Source organism: Rhopalosiphum maidis, chromosome 4, assembly GCF_003676215.2.
Source record: "Rhopalosiphum maidis isolate BTI-1 chromosome 4, ASM367621v3, whole genome shotgun sequence".
NCBI lineage: Eukaryota > Metazoa > Arthropoda > Insecta > Hemiptera > Aphididae > Rhopalosiphum > Rhopalosiphum maidis.
The window spans coordinates 49,680,005-49,696,500 of record NC_040880.1 but is presented as its reverse complement, the minus strand read 5'-3'; the positions used below and the strand labels follow the sequence as shown (position 1 = coordinate 49,696,500).

At 25.4% G+C, this 16,496-nt stretch overlaps 2 protein-coding genes across 2 annotated transcripts; both read right to left on the bottom strand.

Annotated features, from left to right (window-relative positions):
• Positions 1-197: 197 nt before the first annotated feature.
• On the bottom strand, positions 198-9,325 carry LOC113557024 (putative leucine-rich repeat-containing protein DDB_G0290503). Its single transcript, XM_026962297.1, has 16 exons — positions 8,880-9,325; positions 8,488-8,582; positions 6,090-8,364; positions 5,452-5,480; positions 5,274-5,375; positions 4,862-4,978; positions 4,724-4,780; positions 4,458-4,652; positions 4,256-4,390; positions 3,426-3,711; positions 3,215-3,353; positions 3,001-3,102; positions 2,274-2,370; positions 2,113-2,218; positions 1,255-1,542; positions 198-1,192 (listed from the first exon to the last, which is right to left on the bottom strand). Exons 1-16 carry the CDS (start codon positions 9,010-9,012, stop codon positions 1,155-1,157), a joined length of 4,194 nt encoding a protein of 1,397 aa, XP_026818098.1. The 5' UTR covers positions 9,013-9,325; the 3' UTR covers positions 198-1,154.
• A 4,533-nt stretch (positions 9,326-13,858) lies between these two features.
• On the bottom strand, positions 13,859-16,241 carry LOC113556702 (minor histocompatibility antigen H13). The gene is made up of 9 exons (XM_026961809.1): positions 15,860-16,241; positions 15,693-15,791; positions 15,513-15,595; positions 15,257-15,431; positions 14,984-15,167; positions 14,750-14,873; positions 14,492-14,680; positions 14,214-14,270; positions 13,859-14,151 (listed from the first exon to the last, which is right to left on the bottom strand). Exons 1-8 carry the CDS (start codon positions 16,049-16,051, stop codon positions 14,219-14,221), a joined length of 1,098 nt encoding a protein of 365 aa, XP_026817610.1. The 5' UTR covers positions 16,052-16,241; the 3' UTR covers positions 13,859-14,151; positions 14,214-14,218.
• Between the last annotated feature and the right edge of the window lie 255 nt (positions 16,242-16,496).

Here is a 16,496-nt window from a genome sequence, read left to right as displayed (position 1 = left end):
CAATGAATTCATGACTAACAAGTATTAGTAACTTACACACACTTAACATTATTCATCGATTTTATTTTAAATGGAAAATTGGGTAAACTAATGAGATAAACAGTCAATATTAATTTATAATGATGCATAAATATTTTGTAGAAATTATATTTAATAACATTTTTTAATTCTATATTTACATTAGCTCTGTCCTTCAAATTTACATTTGGTTTAAAAATCAAATTATTTAGAAATAAACTATAATGATTTTGGCATAAAGTAATTTTTAATAGAAATAAGTAATAACCATTAACAACAATAGCAATACATAATAATAATAATAATAATGAAAATAAAATATTGTGTTCCACAAAATTCACCAGATGTTAACATGGGTAGTACAATGGTTTTGAATTAACGTGTTATTCTTAAAATAACTATAAAATATGTTAAACAAATATTACAACTAAATAAGTTTTTTTTTACATTGAGTTGGAATGGCAAATAGGGTTTAATTCTATAGTTCTAATAACAACTTATAATTTATGTAAAATATTTTAAACAATATTGATATTCCAAATCCCTATTAATATTTTACAAAATATATTACAGTAGCAATAAAGTATTTAATACATTTAGAAATAACATTATTATTAATCCTTATACTACAAAAATATATTTCTTTTTTCATCAGTCAACGTTGAAAATGAATGAAGCACTTAGACGTGTTTACATGTGAAAATTTCTGTTAATAACAATATAGAGAATTGTAATAAATTGACATAATTCTACTGTATTATTTATATGGTGGTTGAATTATGATCAGCTGGTTTAAAGTACAGATATTCTTCAATAAGGATCCACCTTTTAACTATTTATTTTCTAATAATATGGTTTAAATAAATATTATTTTTACACACATTTTGTTATAGTTATATGGACAGTTTAAAAATGCATTAAATCACAGTGAAATTACTTACAAGTTTACAAGTGAAAATAAAAATAAATATAACAAATTGTTAGAAATGTGTAAGCAAAAAACCAAAAAAAACTAAAAAGAATTTGTAAAAAATTAAAATATTTAAATTAAATGATATACATCAATAATCTTAACAATAACTATAATTCTGAAAATAATTTCAGTAAATAATAGTAACAATGTGTGCAAAATTTAATTATTTGTCAAGTGATTCAACCGAATGACCCAATGAATCTGTAATATAAAAAAAATATATTAAAAATTGATTTTTCAATATTATTATGTTCATGTCTTACTTTCACGATTCATATAGTTATATCTTTGAGTCAATGGCCGAAATGCGGAAGACCTTTGTATAGGTGGCGGAGAACCAGGTGATAGCGATCGATTGTGCCTCCTTGCTAAAGGAGCTGGTGGACTTGGAGCTCGACCCAAAGCACCAAGTGGAGGTAACCGTTGGTTAGTCAAAATTGGAGGAGGTGGCTCAAAATCAAGTAATGAGAGTAATGTGAAATCAGGAGACACAGTTGGCAATGGTATGTCTAAAAGTTCATCTTCAAAGTCTTTGGAGGAATCTATGCTTTCTATAAAATAAAAAAATAAAGAAAAGTAAATTTATATTTTAATTAGAGGTGTTCTTAAACTACATGTGTACAGTGTACAAAAATTTAGTGTATTTAGTGTATGAGTGTAATTGAAATATTAATTACACCAGTTAAAATTATAATTTATTAAGAATTGACAAAGATACTTGTTTATTATAAATTGTTAACATTTGGTTAAAGTATCTTATCTAGAATTCTCGTGCGATTAAACTATTCAACTAATTTAATTGACAAACTTATTTCATCCAAAAAATAAACGATTAATTAGCTTTTTAAAATCTAAAATTAAATTATTGTAACAATAAAAAATATAAACTATATATTTTTTTTTAATTTCAGAACTAAATAGATAATATTTTTAACATTTATATACATAATAAAAATATATAAACTTTTAATTAATGACACATTTACATATTCAATACTTAAAAAAATTAACTTATACACGTGAAACTTAAGTGTTGCAAACCAATACATAAAAACTACATGAATTACATATGTAATAGAAACCACTAATTTTAATTAAGTCTTGTTATAAATTGAACTTACTTGCACCATTTTCAAGTTTTTTATCAACCATAGTCAACTTATTTCTTAGTTGAGCAGTTTCAAGTTCCATTTCCTTAAGTTTCCTCTCAGCTTGTCTGAATGATATCTTTGAAAAAAAAACCAATAATAATTTTTTATTATAATATAATTAAGAAACTTACCCAATAGTCACTAGCTTTTTTATCTGCCGCAGATAATTGAATTTTGAAACTAGTTTCTTGATCTGTTATTTCTTTTTTCAATGATTGAATTTCTGATCTAAATAACAAACCATTTGAAACAATAGTTAGATTTCAAATTTTGTATTTTAGAATTAAAAAAATCATTTTAAAGATATATCAATATATAAACATAGTCCCTACAAGTTATAATATTTAATATAATTAATACTGAATTGATTACAACTACATGAAACACCATTTCTTATTCTATTTAATCAGAATTTTGTTTAATGAAATTGGAATATTGGTCTAGTTAATGTATACATGTTGGTTTTGTCACTTTATGTTTAGTACAGTATAAATATATTTCATTATATCAATACATATTAACATATGTAAATAAATATAATTAGAATATTCAAAAGAATGTAGTTATTCTTCAGTAAAAATAAGACTACCTGGCTACTGTAAGTCTATAATACCATTATCAGTCCATTGATAATAGTTATTCTTAAATCAATACATTTTTGTATAGAAAATATAAAACATTTTACACTTGTTTATATCATGTTAAGAAAGTCTACCATAATTTATAATAATAATAACTATAAGTCAAACAGTCAAAGGTTTTAGTAAAATTGCAAAAATCTTAATTTATGGTTTCTGAGTAAATAACTTTATATTATGTCTGAATATCTTGTTTTAGAGAAATGCATTTAGAACTCACTTATAATTGAAAATTTCTTGGTTTAGAGATTTAATACGCTCATTAAGATCGCTAGATTCCCCTTCTTTATTGTCACACAACATTGCTTTCTCATTAATTTGCCTGTAACAAACATCATAAACTATTAAAACTCTTGAAATATAATTTTACTTTAAGAACTGAAACTATAACACATATATAAATAGAAAAAAAACAATACTATAGTTATACATACTTAAGATACTCCTGTTCTTGTTCTTTAAAAAACTTTGTTAGAATATTCAATTTGTTCACAGATTCTTCATTCATTGTTTCTAATTTTGAACAGTTATTTTCTAAATCCGCAATATCACTTTTTAAAATCTCAATATTATCTGTAATGATCAATTATTTTTCTGATTGTTAAAACATTAATTACTAAATATTATCATTAAAGTATATCTTACCTAGGAATTTTTGATTTGATTTTAAAGCATCATTCAATTTATGCTTATATCCTTCAGATATTTGTTTTGCTGATTTGAGTTCAGCAGATAATTTAATTGAAGATAAAAATTGCTTACTATCTGCTGAATTAAATTTCTGAGACATAACTTCCTGCAAAGCTTCCTTAGACAAAGAAACTTCATTTTCTGCTGTCACTAAAGCAGAAGTCTGCTTGTCCAGTTCAAATTGTAAACTATCTATTTCAGAAAGTAGTTTCGATTCTTTTACCTTATTTTTATTAATAACCTAAAAAAAAAATTGTTTATTAAGTACCAATAATTAATAGTTTATTAATTTAATACTTCTAAAAATGGTTGAAACAGTAGTATATTTAAAATTGTTGTATCACAACCTTGAAGGTATATTTGTTTACAGGTTAAAAAATGATTTACAATAATTGTAAAATCAGATCAATACTTAAAAACTAGAAATTGCTCTACATTATATTTGTTTCAATTATTATACTTAATAAAGTAAGTTGTTTTTACAAGAATGACTAAATTAACAAAAAACTTAAGTTTCAACTGGCTTTAATCTAAAATATAATATTTTTGCAGTCAATTTCTCTATTTATATTTGTTTCAAGTAATAATCATTAAAACTATTTAGTATATTCTTAGTAATTGTTTATATAAATAAAATACAAATTAATTATTTATACTGAAAATGGAATTAAAATAATTTAAATACCCGAAAGAATATTAATACACTATTTCTGTTTGTATCTAAAGTTGTAACTGTGAATAATATAAATTAATGACAAATTATATCTAAAAATTTTATCACTCACTTCTTCTAATTGTAAAGATAATTTAGTGTTTTCATCAGCCAAACTATTACTTTTTTTAGTTAACTCTTCTACAGTAATTAAAAGAGATTTTCCAGTGTCAATCCTTTTTTCTAACTCTGAAGATTTTTCAAAATTCTAAGTAAAAAAAAAATATTCAAACTTACATTTGTATTATATTAAAAATGTTAAAAATAGATTTTACTTTTTGTGTAAGAGCTGCTATCAAATTTTCTGAATCAGCCAATTTTACTTTCAAAGTATTTAATTGTTCTTTATTTTTTGTACTAGACTCTAATGCAGCATTTAATAGTGTATGCATTTCCATACCGTTTTCAGTTAATTCTACAATTTCTTGTTCAAGATTTTCAATTCGTATGGCTTGAGATGATATAATATCCTAAATATAAAATTGTTATTTATGTTAAAGAATTTATTATAAAATAGTAATTAAAAAAATAAAATAACCACCTCTGATTTCGTCAAATGATCATTTAAAGATTCAATTTCAGAATTTCTTTCTGTTGTCTAAAAATAAAATTATTAATTAAATATACATTAACATGCACCTAAATAAATTGAAATATGATTAAAAAAAAAAAAACCTACAGATTGTGTATTTCCAGAGTTTAGTTGTTTTGATAATAACAGTTCTTTTTCAATAATTAGCAAATTTTGATCTTTAGCTGCTAGTAATGTTAACAAATGATTTTCATATGATCCATTCTAAAAAAAATTAACATTATAAAGCTGTACAACAAAATACATAAAATCATTAATATTAAAAAAAAGAAGGTAATGATGAATTTAGTTAATTATGAATCAATATTCAATACTAATTGAATTTTAATATTAAAGTATATACTTAAATATTTAATAAAAATTGTTCCACAAAGATTTACTAAATGATGTAGTAATAGAAAAAAGTATAATACAAATTTCATTATTTATAAAATGAATTGAAATTTGTAAATATCAGTGGACTATTTTGTGCATATTAGGTATAATTATATATATTTACTTGATATTTATAATAAATTAGTGAAAACAGTAATGTAACTACAGCCACAACAATGAAATACAATTCTGAATGCTTGATACTCTTATTATGTTCTATAATTTTCTGGAAAAAATTTTTTTAACATTTATTAAGTTTAAGCTTTAAGCAATAGTAACATTTGTAATTGTATTCAACTCACTTGGTTTTCAACAGCATCAGGATATATATCTGTAATAGCATAAAATTATAATTAAATTTAAATTAATTATATCCTATACTCAAAATGTGGGCTATTTGTACTGTATATGATATATACTTAATGAACTTACTATAGCCTATAATTAGTACTAGAGTTATTAGTAAACACCGTGATAATTTGTATATGTTTGCATGAAAAAACCCAAAATTATAATATTATAAATAAAAAACAAATTATCTATCAATATACCTAATACTTAATAAAGATGCATAGTGTTTGATACTGCTGAATTGGCTTTTTATAAATAGATAGTTACAATTACAGATGGGGATTTCTGATCAACTTAGAAAAATTAATATTTAGAAGACCATTACTATTGTGGTGGATAATATTTATACATAATATTTGACAATTTAAAAATTACAGTATATTTCTTATATTAAAAAAATGTGCTATGAAATTGAATCCTGCTGTTAATAAAGTTATTAAATAAATAAATGCAATAAATCTTTATAGAATAATCTTTTGTTAATTGCAAGTACCTATGTTAAATATATTTATGATGTTTTATAACAAATAATTAATAATAAATTAATATTAAAAATAATAACGATAAATAAATATTATTTATTACTAACCATTGTATTCATTAGTATTATCACCAAAAATATTCCGAACAAAATCAATTGAAATCATAGTTGGAGACGATAACCAATTTTGAAGATAATCTAAGAAACTTAATTCCACTTCAGATTGCTCGTTTATTTCATTAATTATATTTTCTTTTTCCTTTTCTTTTTCATAGTCAATATTAGTTGAGTGTAAAATTTCATTAGTTTGTTTAGGAATTGGATCTAAAGGTTGTGGAGACTTAACTGCTTTATCTACATTTCGCTTAAAATTAAGACAGCTAACTCCACTGCAAGTCTCCGGATGACCAAAAGATGCAACAAAACTCTTAGGTACAAATTCTTTTAACTGTTCATTATTATTAAATTCCATAGTTTTATGAATATGTTCAGAAGGTAATTCCTTGTTTTCAGGTTTATATTGATGTTGATTACTTTCATAACCATACTTTGGGGTACTGTCTATTGATTGCATACACCCAGCTGATGTACACTGATCAATTGACTTTTTATTTAATATTTCTGTTACATCAAGTTCATTAACAACTGTTGTATGGTAATCATTAGGAGGAACAATTTCTGTCGCATTAATTAATTCCTGCAGTGAGGATGAATTTGTTATATTACCATCAGTTGAATCATTATTTGATATATTAGATTCAACATTAGGTAAATTATCCTTGAGCATGTTATGAGGTTCAGGTTCTTTGTAATCATTTGATAAAACGGGTATATCAATTATAGTTTCACTAACAACTGGCTCGTTGGTAATTTCATCTTTAAAGTTCTCCCTAATAGATATAATATTATTATTTGAAATAATATTTTCATTATTTATTTCTACATTTTTTTTTTCTAATGATGGTGATTGTATATAATTATTAGATTTAACCTGTTGTTTGTCTGATTCAGTGGTAGCTGGTAAAGAATCACTATTTGTATATTCGTGCTGGGATTTATGAAACTGTTCTGTACTATCATTATTAATTTCAACTGTATTGGAGTTTTGTAACCCTATATTACTAACCGACTCATTTATTAAAACATTTGTTTTTGTGTCTACACTTGGCAACGGTTGAGTAGTTTGTTCTTCTTCACTTTTTGGTTGATAAGAACTGTCCATATTCAACTCTTTAGTACCATTACTAATTTCTTTTAAACCAACTACTATGTTGGAGTCTTGTAGCACTATATTACTATCAACTGATTCTTTTATTGAGACATCTGTTTTATCCTCTTCATTCGGTAATTGTTGAGTAGTATGTATAGGTTTACTTTCTTGATGAGAACTGTTCATATTAAACACTTCAGTGCCATCAATATTATCTGGTAAATTAACATCTATATTAGAGATTTGTGATACTATATTTGCTGATGTTTTTATCGAATTATCTGTCTTATCTAAATGTGATGATTCTTGAATAACATTTTCGTTTTCAGTTTTTTGTTGACTATTCAAAATAAATTCTTCAGTACTATTATCATTATTGTCATCTTGTAAGTTTACTTCTAAATTAATATTTTTTGGTGGAATATCATTGGTTGATTCTTTTATTGAATTATCTGTATCTAAATTGTGTGATTGCTTTGTTATTTGTACATAATCAATTATTTGTTGAATAGAATCGACTGTACTTTCTGGAGAAATATTACTTCTTGAATTTTCAGCAACAATGTTTTCATTTATTTCTTTAACACAAGAGCCTGAAGAACATTCTAATGAAGAATCGTTTTCTGATTGCTGATCATTAGTTAATGTATGGGTATTTTGTTGGTTTATAGTTTTAGATTTGTAATTATTTCCAGAATTAACAGGATCAGAATTTAAAATCTGATCACTCTTCATAGATAAAATGTCATTAACTGCATTTTTAGGTATAATGTTATCAGTGCTATCAATTGTTAATGGTTTTTGAACTAAAATATCATCCAGATCTAATTCATCTTCACTCTCAATTTCTATACTTTCGTCTAAATCATTATCATATTCTGAAGAAATTGAATCTGTTTCATTACTTAATATGTCATCATATTGTTCAGTATTTTTATTATTCACATCTTGGACAACTTCTGAAGTATCAATTCCATCACTTATCTTAAAATGTGTTTCATCTGTATTTGTACCAACATGAGTGATACCGGAATCACTGTCATTGTCTTCATTACTTTTTGATTCACATATTTCTAAATTATTTTTAAAAACATTTACTTTAAACTTCCAATGTTCATATTTGGCCAAATGTAATATTTTAACATCTCTTCTATAGATTTTAGACGTCTTGCCCTAAAAAAATTAAATAACAAGTAATATAGGTAATGAATAAAAAGTAAAAATGAAACAAATTATTTTAAATGATTTTTTTTTGATAATTGTATAGTATTATTAAAATATAAATAATTAGTTCACCTTCATGCTTTTTATCAAAAACATGTCATCATTTTGACCAATAATAGTGACATTTTGTCGTGGACTAATAAGACGTCGGCCCACAGAGATTTTATCTAAATTCAAAGCAGATAAAATGTTATTGGTATTAATACAATTAAAATTATGGATAAAATATGGATAGTTAATATAAATTTAAATATTCTTGGTAAATAAAATATGCAACAGAATGTTCAAACACTAATTAAAACATTGAAACCTATGCCATTACTATAATACAATTTACAAATACTACAATAATTATTAATTTCCAATTTAATCTTGTATACAATGAATACACTAATTTAAAGCATTATAATATAATTAGTATAATGTCTTACAATTCCAAACAAAGACTTAAACAAATCACTTACCATTCACCAGTGCACTGTCACACTCAGGGGTTAGACACTGAAACTCAAATACAGGGTCTGAGCCGCACTGCACTGCCGCTGAACCAATGTCGAGTATCACTGACGTGATGACGATTATTTTTAGCATAAACATTGTCAACGCCGTTTGAGCGTTTCAAGTCATCTGAACAAACAAATTATTTTCTCTAGACGATCGACTCGCCGTTATTGAAAAAAAGTATCTTGACACGCACAATAAAAAACTAAACAAAAACACGTACTACGCAACCAACGCGATATTGTACAATTATATTATTATTATTAAAATACAGTTGTTTTCGTTGTGCACTAATGAAAGTAACAACAAGTAACAAACTAAACAAACTAACAACTACCGTGGTCTGTCTACGTCCTATGCCCAGAATTTGGCTATCAGATTTATTTAGATCAGTTGGTGAACGAAAGTAGAAGACGACGTCCGCGGTCTGCAGCCCGTTGATAACACGGGCGGCTCATGAGTGATTGTACGTGGTTATCCTAACACGTTGACAAACGGTAATCAGCTGACGCCCTCGAATTGTGCTAAATGGCAAATGCTATAATATTATATTATTACTTTAAAATTAAGAATTACACCGAGTTGCCTGTAAAAATATTAATCATTTATTTTTATTATCCCGATCCCTAATCTGTCCGATTCTGAAACGATGTACGATAAATTAAAATATTGAAAATTAAAATCGAGTCACTGGAAAAAGTAACTAAGATTTTCCGAAAAATACCTTTATTTTATTTTAGCGCTGTTTTAAATACTAGATTAGAGCATTAGGTCATTTAGGCACCTATTTCTATGTATGTTTCAAATTTTAATTATTTATAAAATATAAATAAATAAATACCTATCTATAAATAAAAAATTCATTGCCGAGGCTCTAGCGAGTATCGGATAATGCACATAATATTGTAATAATGTACATATTTACTGCCTAGTACCTATAGTATATCGTACAAATATTTATTATAATTGCGTACAATGTACATGTACCTCGAATTTGTTTTACTCGATACTTGAATGATTCCCAAGTCCTAATACAGGTGCGTGAGACTGCCAGAATGACGTTGATACTTTGACGTAGGTACCGCGTAGTTACCTACCCTACGCCTACGTAATAGGACTAATAGGAGTATTGAGCATAGGCGGAGATTTGATTGAATTTTAGGGGGGTCTTAAATATTTCTTTGCAAAATAAGCCGTGAGGTTTTGCTCCCACACTAATATTAATATATACAGGGGACGCCATTTATAAGACTCACGAATATAAGGTTCAGTCGCTTATTGGACTCAACATCGTCTGAAACGATCCGGACGTATCCTAATACATTATAAAAAATTCGGCTATAAGACTCACCACTTCGTTTATAAGACTCAAATTTCGTAAGAAATAAACATTTTTGATTAAAATTTAGATATAAATTGGTTTTTAATAATTACATATTTTTGGGTTATTTCTGGTTTCAATTCATGCTTTTCAATGTGTGTGTTTACAACAAATTTTATCGCATTTTTTACAATTATTGTTATTGTAATATGAGTACGAGAAATAGATTTTCGAAATATTAATACTCAACTCAAACCAAAATTACAATTTTTTTTTCATAAATAATAAATACATCATACATCTTTTATAATTTTTTATTAATATGTAATAATTTTTATATTATGTATACCTATGTATTATAATTTTAATTTTTTTATCAGAATTTTTAAATGTATTCAATAATAGATAGGTATGTAATATGTAATATTATATGTATTAAAGTAAATTAAAATTAAAGCAAAATATATAGTAAAATAAAATTTATAAATATGTAATTCAATTTTTTTTCCCCACTTCACCTATAAGATTCATTCGGTTATAAGACTCACTTTGTGCTGGTCCCAAAGTGAGTCTTATAAGCGGCGTCCACTGTATTATCTCCAATACGCTTTAACTATACTAAATAACCAACTAATAATTACCAACTAAAAAGAAAACCTATTAAATACGCAATTTTTCAATCCATTGTGACTATAGTAGGTATAATATGTTGTAATAATTATTATATTGATTAAATTTCGGGAAAAAAAGTATTTTGTAAAGTTCCAAGATTTTGGCAGTTCTTGTAAAATAAATCCGACGTCCGGCCGGCCACATAACTTTGAAAAATGTTCAATAATTTTTTTTTTGGGGGGGGGCTAAGCCTCCCAATCTCCGCCTATGATATCAAGGGAATTTTTTTGATTCTGGTACCTAATTCATTCATAGTTGTATCACTTATATCGTGTGTGTTGTTTATTTATCTGTATATTTATAACGCATAATATAATATGTAACGGAATATAGCCTATATTATATAGACGTTACAGGGAATAATAAAATATATTTTTTTATAGGTACATAATACATATATACTTGTATAGTTAGTTAGGTTACCCTTAAACACTGCACCAGATCAGATGGTCAGTTGGCTATTAAGGATGATGAAAACGTTAAAATCAGTGTCACTAATGACACTAAAATAGGGTGTCTACTGTCCAGACGTCCCGCTTTTTAAAAGTTTCTCCCATCATCCCGAAAATCTTTATCGGGACTTCAATATGCTCCGAATTAATGCATTAATATGAATTCGTATTACATTTTGTTAAAATGTATATAATTTTTATGGTAATTTGTAAGATCAAATTTCAAATACAATTAACAATACATTTAAAAAGTGGGCAAGTGGGTATCGCTTTGCTGTATAGTAGAGATGGAGAGTAGGTCAGTGGTCACTATAATGGATGCAATGACGGGTATCATTGTATACGAAAAACGATTCTGAACAGAGATGACATGTCAGTTAATGATAATTAGTTGGATATATTTAAATTGTAATATATCGTTTTTTTACGCGATTTCATAAAAAATTAAATTTCATACGCTCATAAAATGTTTTCTATATTAACGCTGGAATTTTTTTTTACAGTTACTTGGAGGAAAACTTATGGATAACCTTGTATTGGATTTTTGAACCTTAAGTATAAGTCACAAAAATTTTATGAATTTTCAACTTCAAAATTCCTTGTTAATTTTCGTGATTTTGATATATTTCGTAAACATTAGAACTTTAAATGCTTATAAACAAAATTTGTGACTAACGATTTTTGATTTTTTTTTACTACGATAAGCAAAACTTATAATAAACCTTGTATTAAATTTTAAAGATTTTTTGGATAGCCAAATTTTTTTTATCGGTATTTTAAGAAAAAAAACTTAGAAAAGTCGAAAATTTCAATTGTCTATAAGTAGCTTTAAAAAGGTCAAAATATTTTGAAAATTTAATCGTAAATAGATAATCATAATATAAATATTTGGTGAAAATTTCAAGTATTTAAAATGATTCGTTTTTGAGTTACAGCAAAATCAAAAAATCGATTTTGTCAAAAAGGGGTTATGCGTAAAATTTCCCGTTTTTTTTTTCAAGGTTTTTTCCGACGCTTTTGAAAACTACTGGAAATTTTTTACTTTTAACCCCTCAAAGTACCATCTAGATGAATTTTCCTATTCAAAGAGAGGCAGAAGTCAAAAATCGAAGCATTATTACTACTCCAAAACGTGATGACAGACACACAAAAAATAAAAAAATAAAACATACATCATTGTAAAATTAATACATTCATCACTCTGAACGGAGTTCAGAATCTAAAATATTATACTTCCTCTATATCCTCAAATTACATAATTCATATTTTAAATTAAAATACCTATCTAAATTAATATACATTTGTTTTATTCAAAATATTTCTTTACGAAAAATATTTTATTTGACCCGGTTTTTCTATTTAATCTGGTCACCCTACACTAAAAAAGATTGCTCTAGACTAGCGTTTCCCAAACTCTTATTTGAGTTAGCCCAGTAATTAAGTTTTCCCTTTCATGACCCACCAAAATATTTTAAATTTATCATTGTTTAAAAAAAGGCAAAATAAAACACTCCATAGAATTTTATTCAATTCTGCGACCCGGTATTATATTTTTGTGGCCCAGTAGTGGGTCATGACCTACTGGTAAATGTACCAGCAAGGGATATATACAAACCAGTTGCCAAGACGAATAAAACATCTTGAGAAATAATAGTAAAGACCTTAAAACCACAAAAACAGTAAATCATGTCTGTTTAATACCTAGTAACTACATTAATACACAATAACTCAATACCTAACAAGTAAGGTTACTATAGGTACTTGTCATAACTTGATACTTATTTATTATAATTTTAACATTACTAAGAATATTAATGTTTAAGTAACTATCTTATCATTTTCTAGAACATAAATCTCACGATGAATTGAAACTTTAATTATCAAAGTACATTAATATGTATCAGATGATTTGATCATTCTTAATAGTTAATAAATTTACATAGTAAAATTAATTATTAAAACCAAATGTTTTGTAATAATTATTTATTTTAAATAATAAAAGAACAAAATACAATTCAACAGATTTTCAAATAGATTAAAAAAAAAAACAAATATATTTTTATTTACCATTATTATTGTACAGATTTTAACTTAAGATAAATTAGACTCCAGTTCAAACAATTACAGTTAACAACTGAACATAGAATGTATGATATATATAGAATATATATACACATTTGTAGATGTATTATGTATGCAACTTTACAAAATATGATTTTATTAATAGATAGGAATATTATAAATTGAAATAACATTCCAAGAAAATGTAAATAAAATTTTAAAAACGATATTGAGATCAAACTATTTTTTAATTGGAAGAACATAAACATATTTCCAAAGAAATTAATTAAAACAGATGAAAAATAATATACATTTCATTAGAATCGATCTAATAAAGTTAAGCTTGTAAACATCTATGTAAATTATGTGAATTTCAATCACACATTAAAAATTATGAATTTATGTTGTTTAGAATTAGAAAGTATATCACACACATAAAAACATTTATAAAGCTATAATTAGGAAGAAAGTTTAATACAATGAACAGCCAAATTCAATTATTTTAAATAGTAGTAAATTGAATAAGTACATTTCAACATTTAAATGTAGTTTATTTTGTCATTGTCCTGACAAATGATTTATATATTATGAATAATATTGTCAGGAAATTTATAGTCAATAATGATCTTATAAAATTTGATTTTAAGTGTCATGTATTGAAGTTATTACTCTTTCAATATCAAATTTAATTGAAAATAGAGCATCCAATTTTTATATGTTACAATAAATCTAAAAAAAAAAAGTTGAGAAAATAATTGATAATTACTACATAAAAATAATAAAATACACACCTAGTTTATTTCAATTTCTTGGAAGTCTTTTCTGGTTCCATTTTATGATCTTCATAACTATAAAATAATATTTATAAATTAATAAATTTTTTTCAAAAGTAAATTTTATTAATCGTTAAAAGCTAATTTAACTATAGAAATTATGATATAATATGTCATTTAAGATTTTTAAATTATTAATATTTATATAGATTTTAAAATTTAACACACAAACTAAATAACAGTTACTTTAAATAACATAAATATTATTTGTATGCATATTTTTTATGTTAACATACCTGAATAAAGTCTTAAAATCTCCACATACTAAAGCCACCAACATAGGAGTAATTAAACACGCAGGTACCAAGTATAATAAAGCTGGTTGCGCTGCTTTATATACATGCATGACAAATACAGTGGTAAGTAATCCCAAAAGATAGGCTAAAAATGTAGCATTGAAATATGTATTTGTTTTACGTTTTAAGCTATAAAATAAAAAATTATAACAAAATGTACTATTTTTGTCAATTAAAATAAAATAAGAATATACCTACCTTTGATCAAATCTTAACAGGAATGCAATAAATATTCCTGGAATAACAATATCACCTAAGCCCAACATGGCAAAATTTTTAGCAGCTAAGACACCATTTTCTAATAAATCCTGTGGGAATACAACTGTAATAAAATATAAATAAATTAGATTATAATAAAATATGTAATTATGAACTTGTATAAATTAGAATAGTTCATGTAAAAGATTAAGTATTATTAATTTTAAAACTAACGCTTGATAGGAGCATCAAATGATTTTGCTACAGTAACCATAACATTGGTACCAAACACCCAAAATATATCATACACGAATAAACCACATAATAGGATACATCCAATTTTAATGGTGTTGAGATGTAATAATTCTATTCCATTTATAGCAAATGCCAATCCAAATATATTGTTTACAATCCAATGCTAAAATTAAAAAAAAATATATATATATATATATTATATAATTATTAAGGATATTAATATTAGAATACAAGTAAAAAATAAAATAATACCTTGCTGTATAAATAAAATGTTCCTAATGTTGTACACACTATTAAACATAATACATCATGTAATGTAAATTTTAAATTTATCCAATCATGTTTTTTTTCACTAGAGCTTTCTGTAAACTGCAATTGGTATTTTGTTTTAGGTATATTTTTTGGTAATATGGCGCTGAATTTAGCACTAAATAAAAAAAAAAATATTGAAATATTTTAAATATGTAATTCTCATCTATTTTTATAAATAAATGAAATAAATCTTTACCCTAAAATATTATTTAAAGCTGCTACTCCAAGTACATAGAAATATAGAGTCACTAATAGATTTATGTGTTCCTTAGAAAATACCTATAATTAAAATAAAAAAGATAAGTACATTTTCTATACATAAATAATGAATTAACGATTTGTCATCATTATTATTAATAAGACCATATTATATTACCCTAAAAACTATGTAGAGCGTAAAAAGAGCTCCGCTAGCAATTACTGGAAACATCATAGCATCTTTTTCTGTCATAGACTCTGGTACTTCTTTTTTCAACTGTAAACGAGAACAAGATGTTAGCAAATTACTAATTACAAAATATGTTAGTTAACTTAAATACTAACTTTATTTTTAATCTGTAATTCTACTGATCGGAACGAACCAAAGAAAATGGGTACTAGGGCCATGACAACTAAACTGGTGTATGCAATCATCATGCCTTCAGTAGTGGCTGGTAGTTTTTTGAGAACAGACTCCGTGTCCGTACCATTTGTTTCGTTTAAGGTTTTAATTATATCATCTACGACTTCAGCCATTGTTCGTAAAATTAAGTTAAATAACTGAAGTAATACAGAAGAAAAATTACACTGTTTAATTTAAATTTATTATTTTTTATCTTCTCAAGAAGTAAAAGCAACAATCTATTGCGAATATGGTCAAACAACTGAAACGTATACACGATTCACAACACATCCCGAGATACTACAAGCAACACTATTGGATAATAAACTAGTGACAAGACACTTGTCTTGGTTTTGTGATAAAGATAAACGTATTACGTAAAAAGCGCACGTCAACGAAATAATGTGATACAAGAATCCGTTATAAGTTCAATAAATTTCTCTTCACTCGTATTGGTCACTCTGTTTAGAAATTATTATTTTTTTCACTGTTTTAACTTTTTATTCGTCAGAGTGCCAGACCTGTAATTGCTGCACCAGACAATATTCCGTAGGCCACAGTGCCACACTGTCACAGTTA

Bases quoted from the DNA above. Each gene is read 5' to 3' on its own strand.
- LOC113557024 (XM_026962297.1), bottom strand. From the start codon at position 9,012: ATGTTTATGCTAAAAATAATCGTCATCACGTCAGTGATACTCGACATT. The intron at 8,365-8,487 runs GTGAACTAATTA...TAATTTTTTTAG, and splicing joins TTTTGATAAAAAGCATGAAG to GGCAAGACGTCTAAAATCTA. The intron at 2,219-2,273 runs GTAAGTTTCTTA...TTTTTTTCAAAG, and splicing joins AAAAAGCTAGTGACTATTGG to ATATCATTCAGACAAGCTGA.
- LOC113556702 (XM_026961809.1), bottom strand. From the start codon at position 16,051: ATGGCTGAAGTCGTAGATGATATAATTAAAACCTTAAACGAAACAAAT. The intron at 15,596-15,692 runs GTAATATAATAT...TTTTAATTATAG, and splicing joins CGCTCTACATAGTTTTTAGG to GTATTTTCTAAGGAACACAT. The intron at 14,681-14,749 runs GTAGGTATATTC...TTTATTTTATAG, and splicing joins CTGTTAAGATTTGATCAAAG to CTTAAAACGTAAAACAAATA.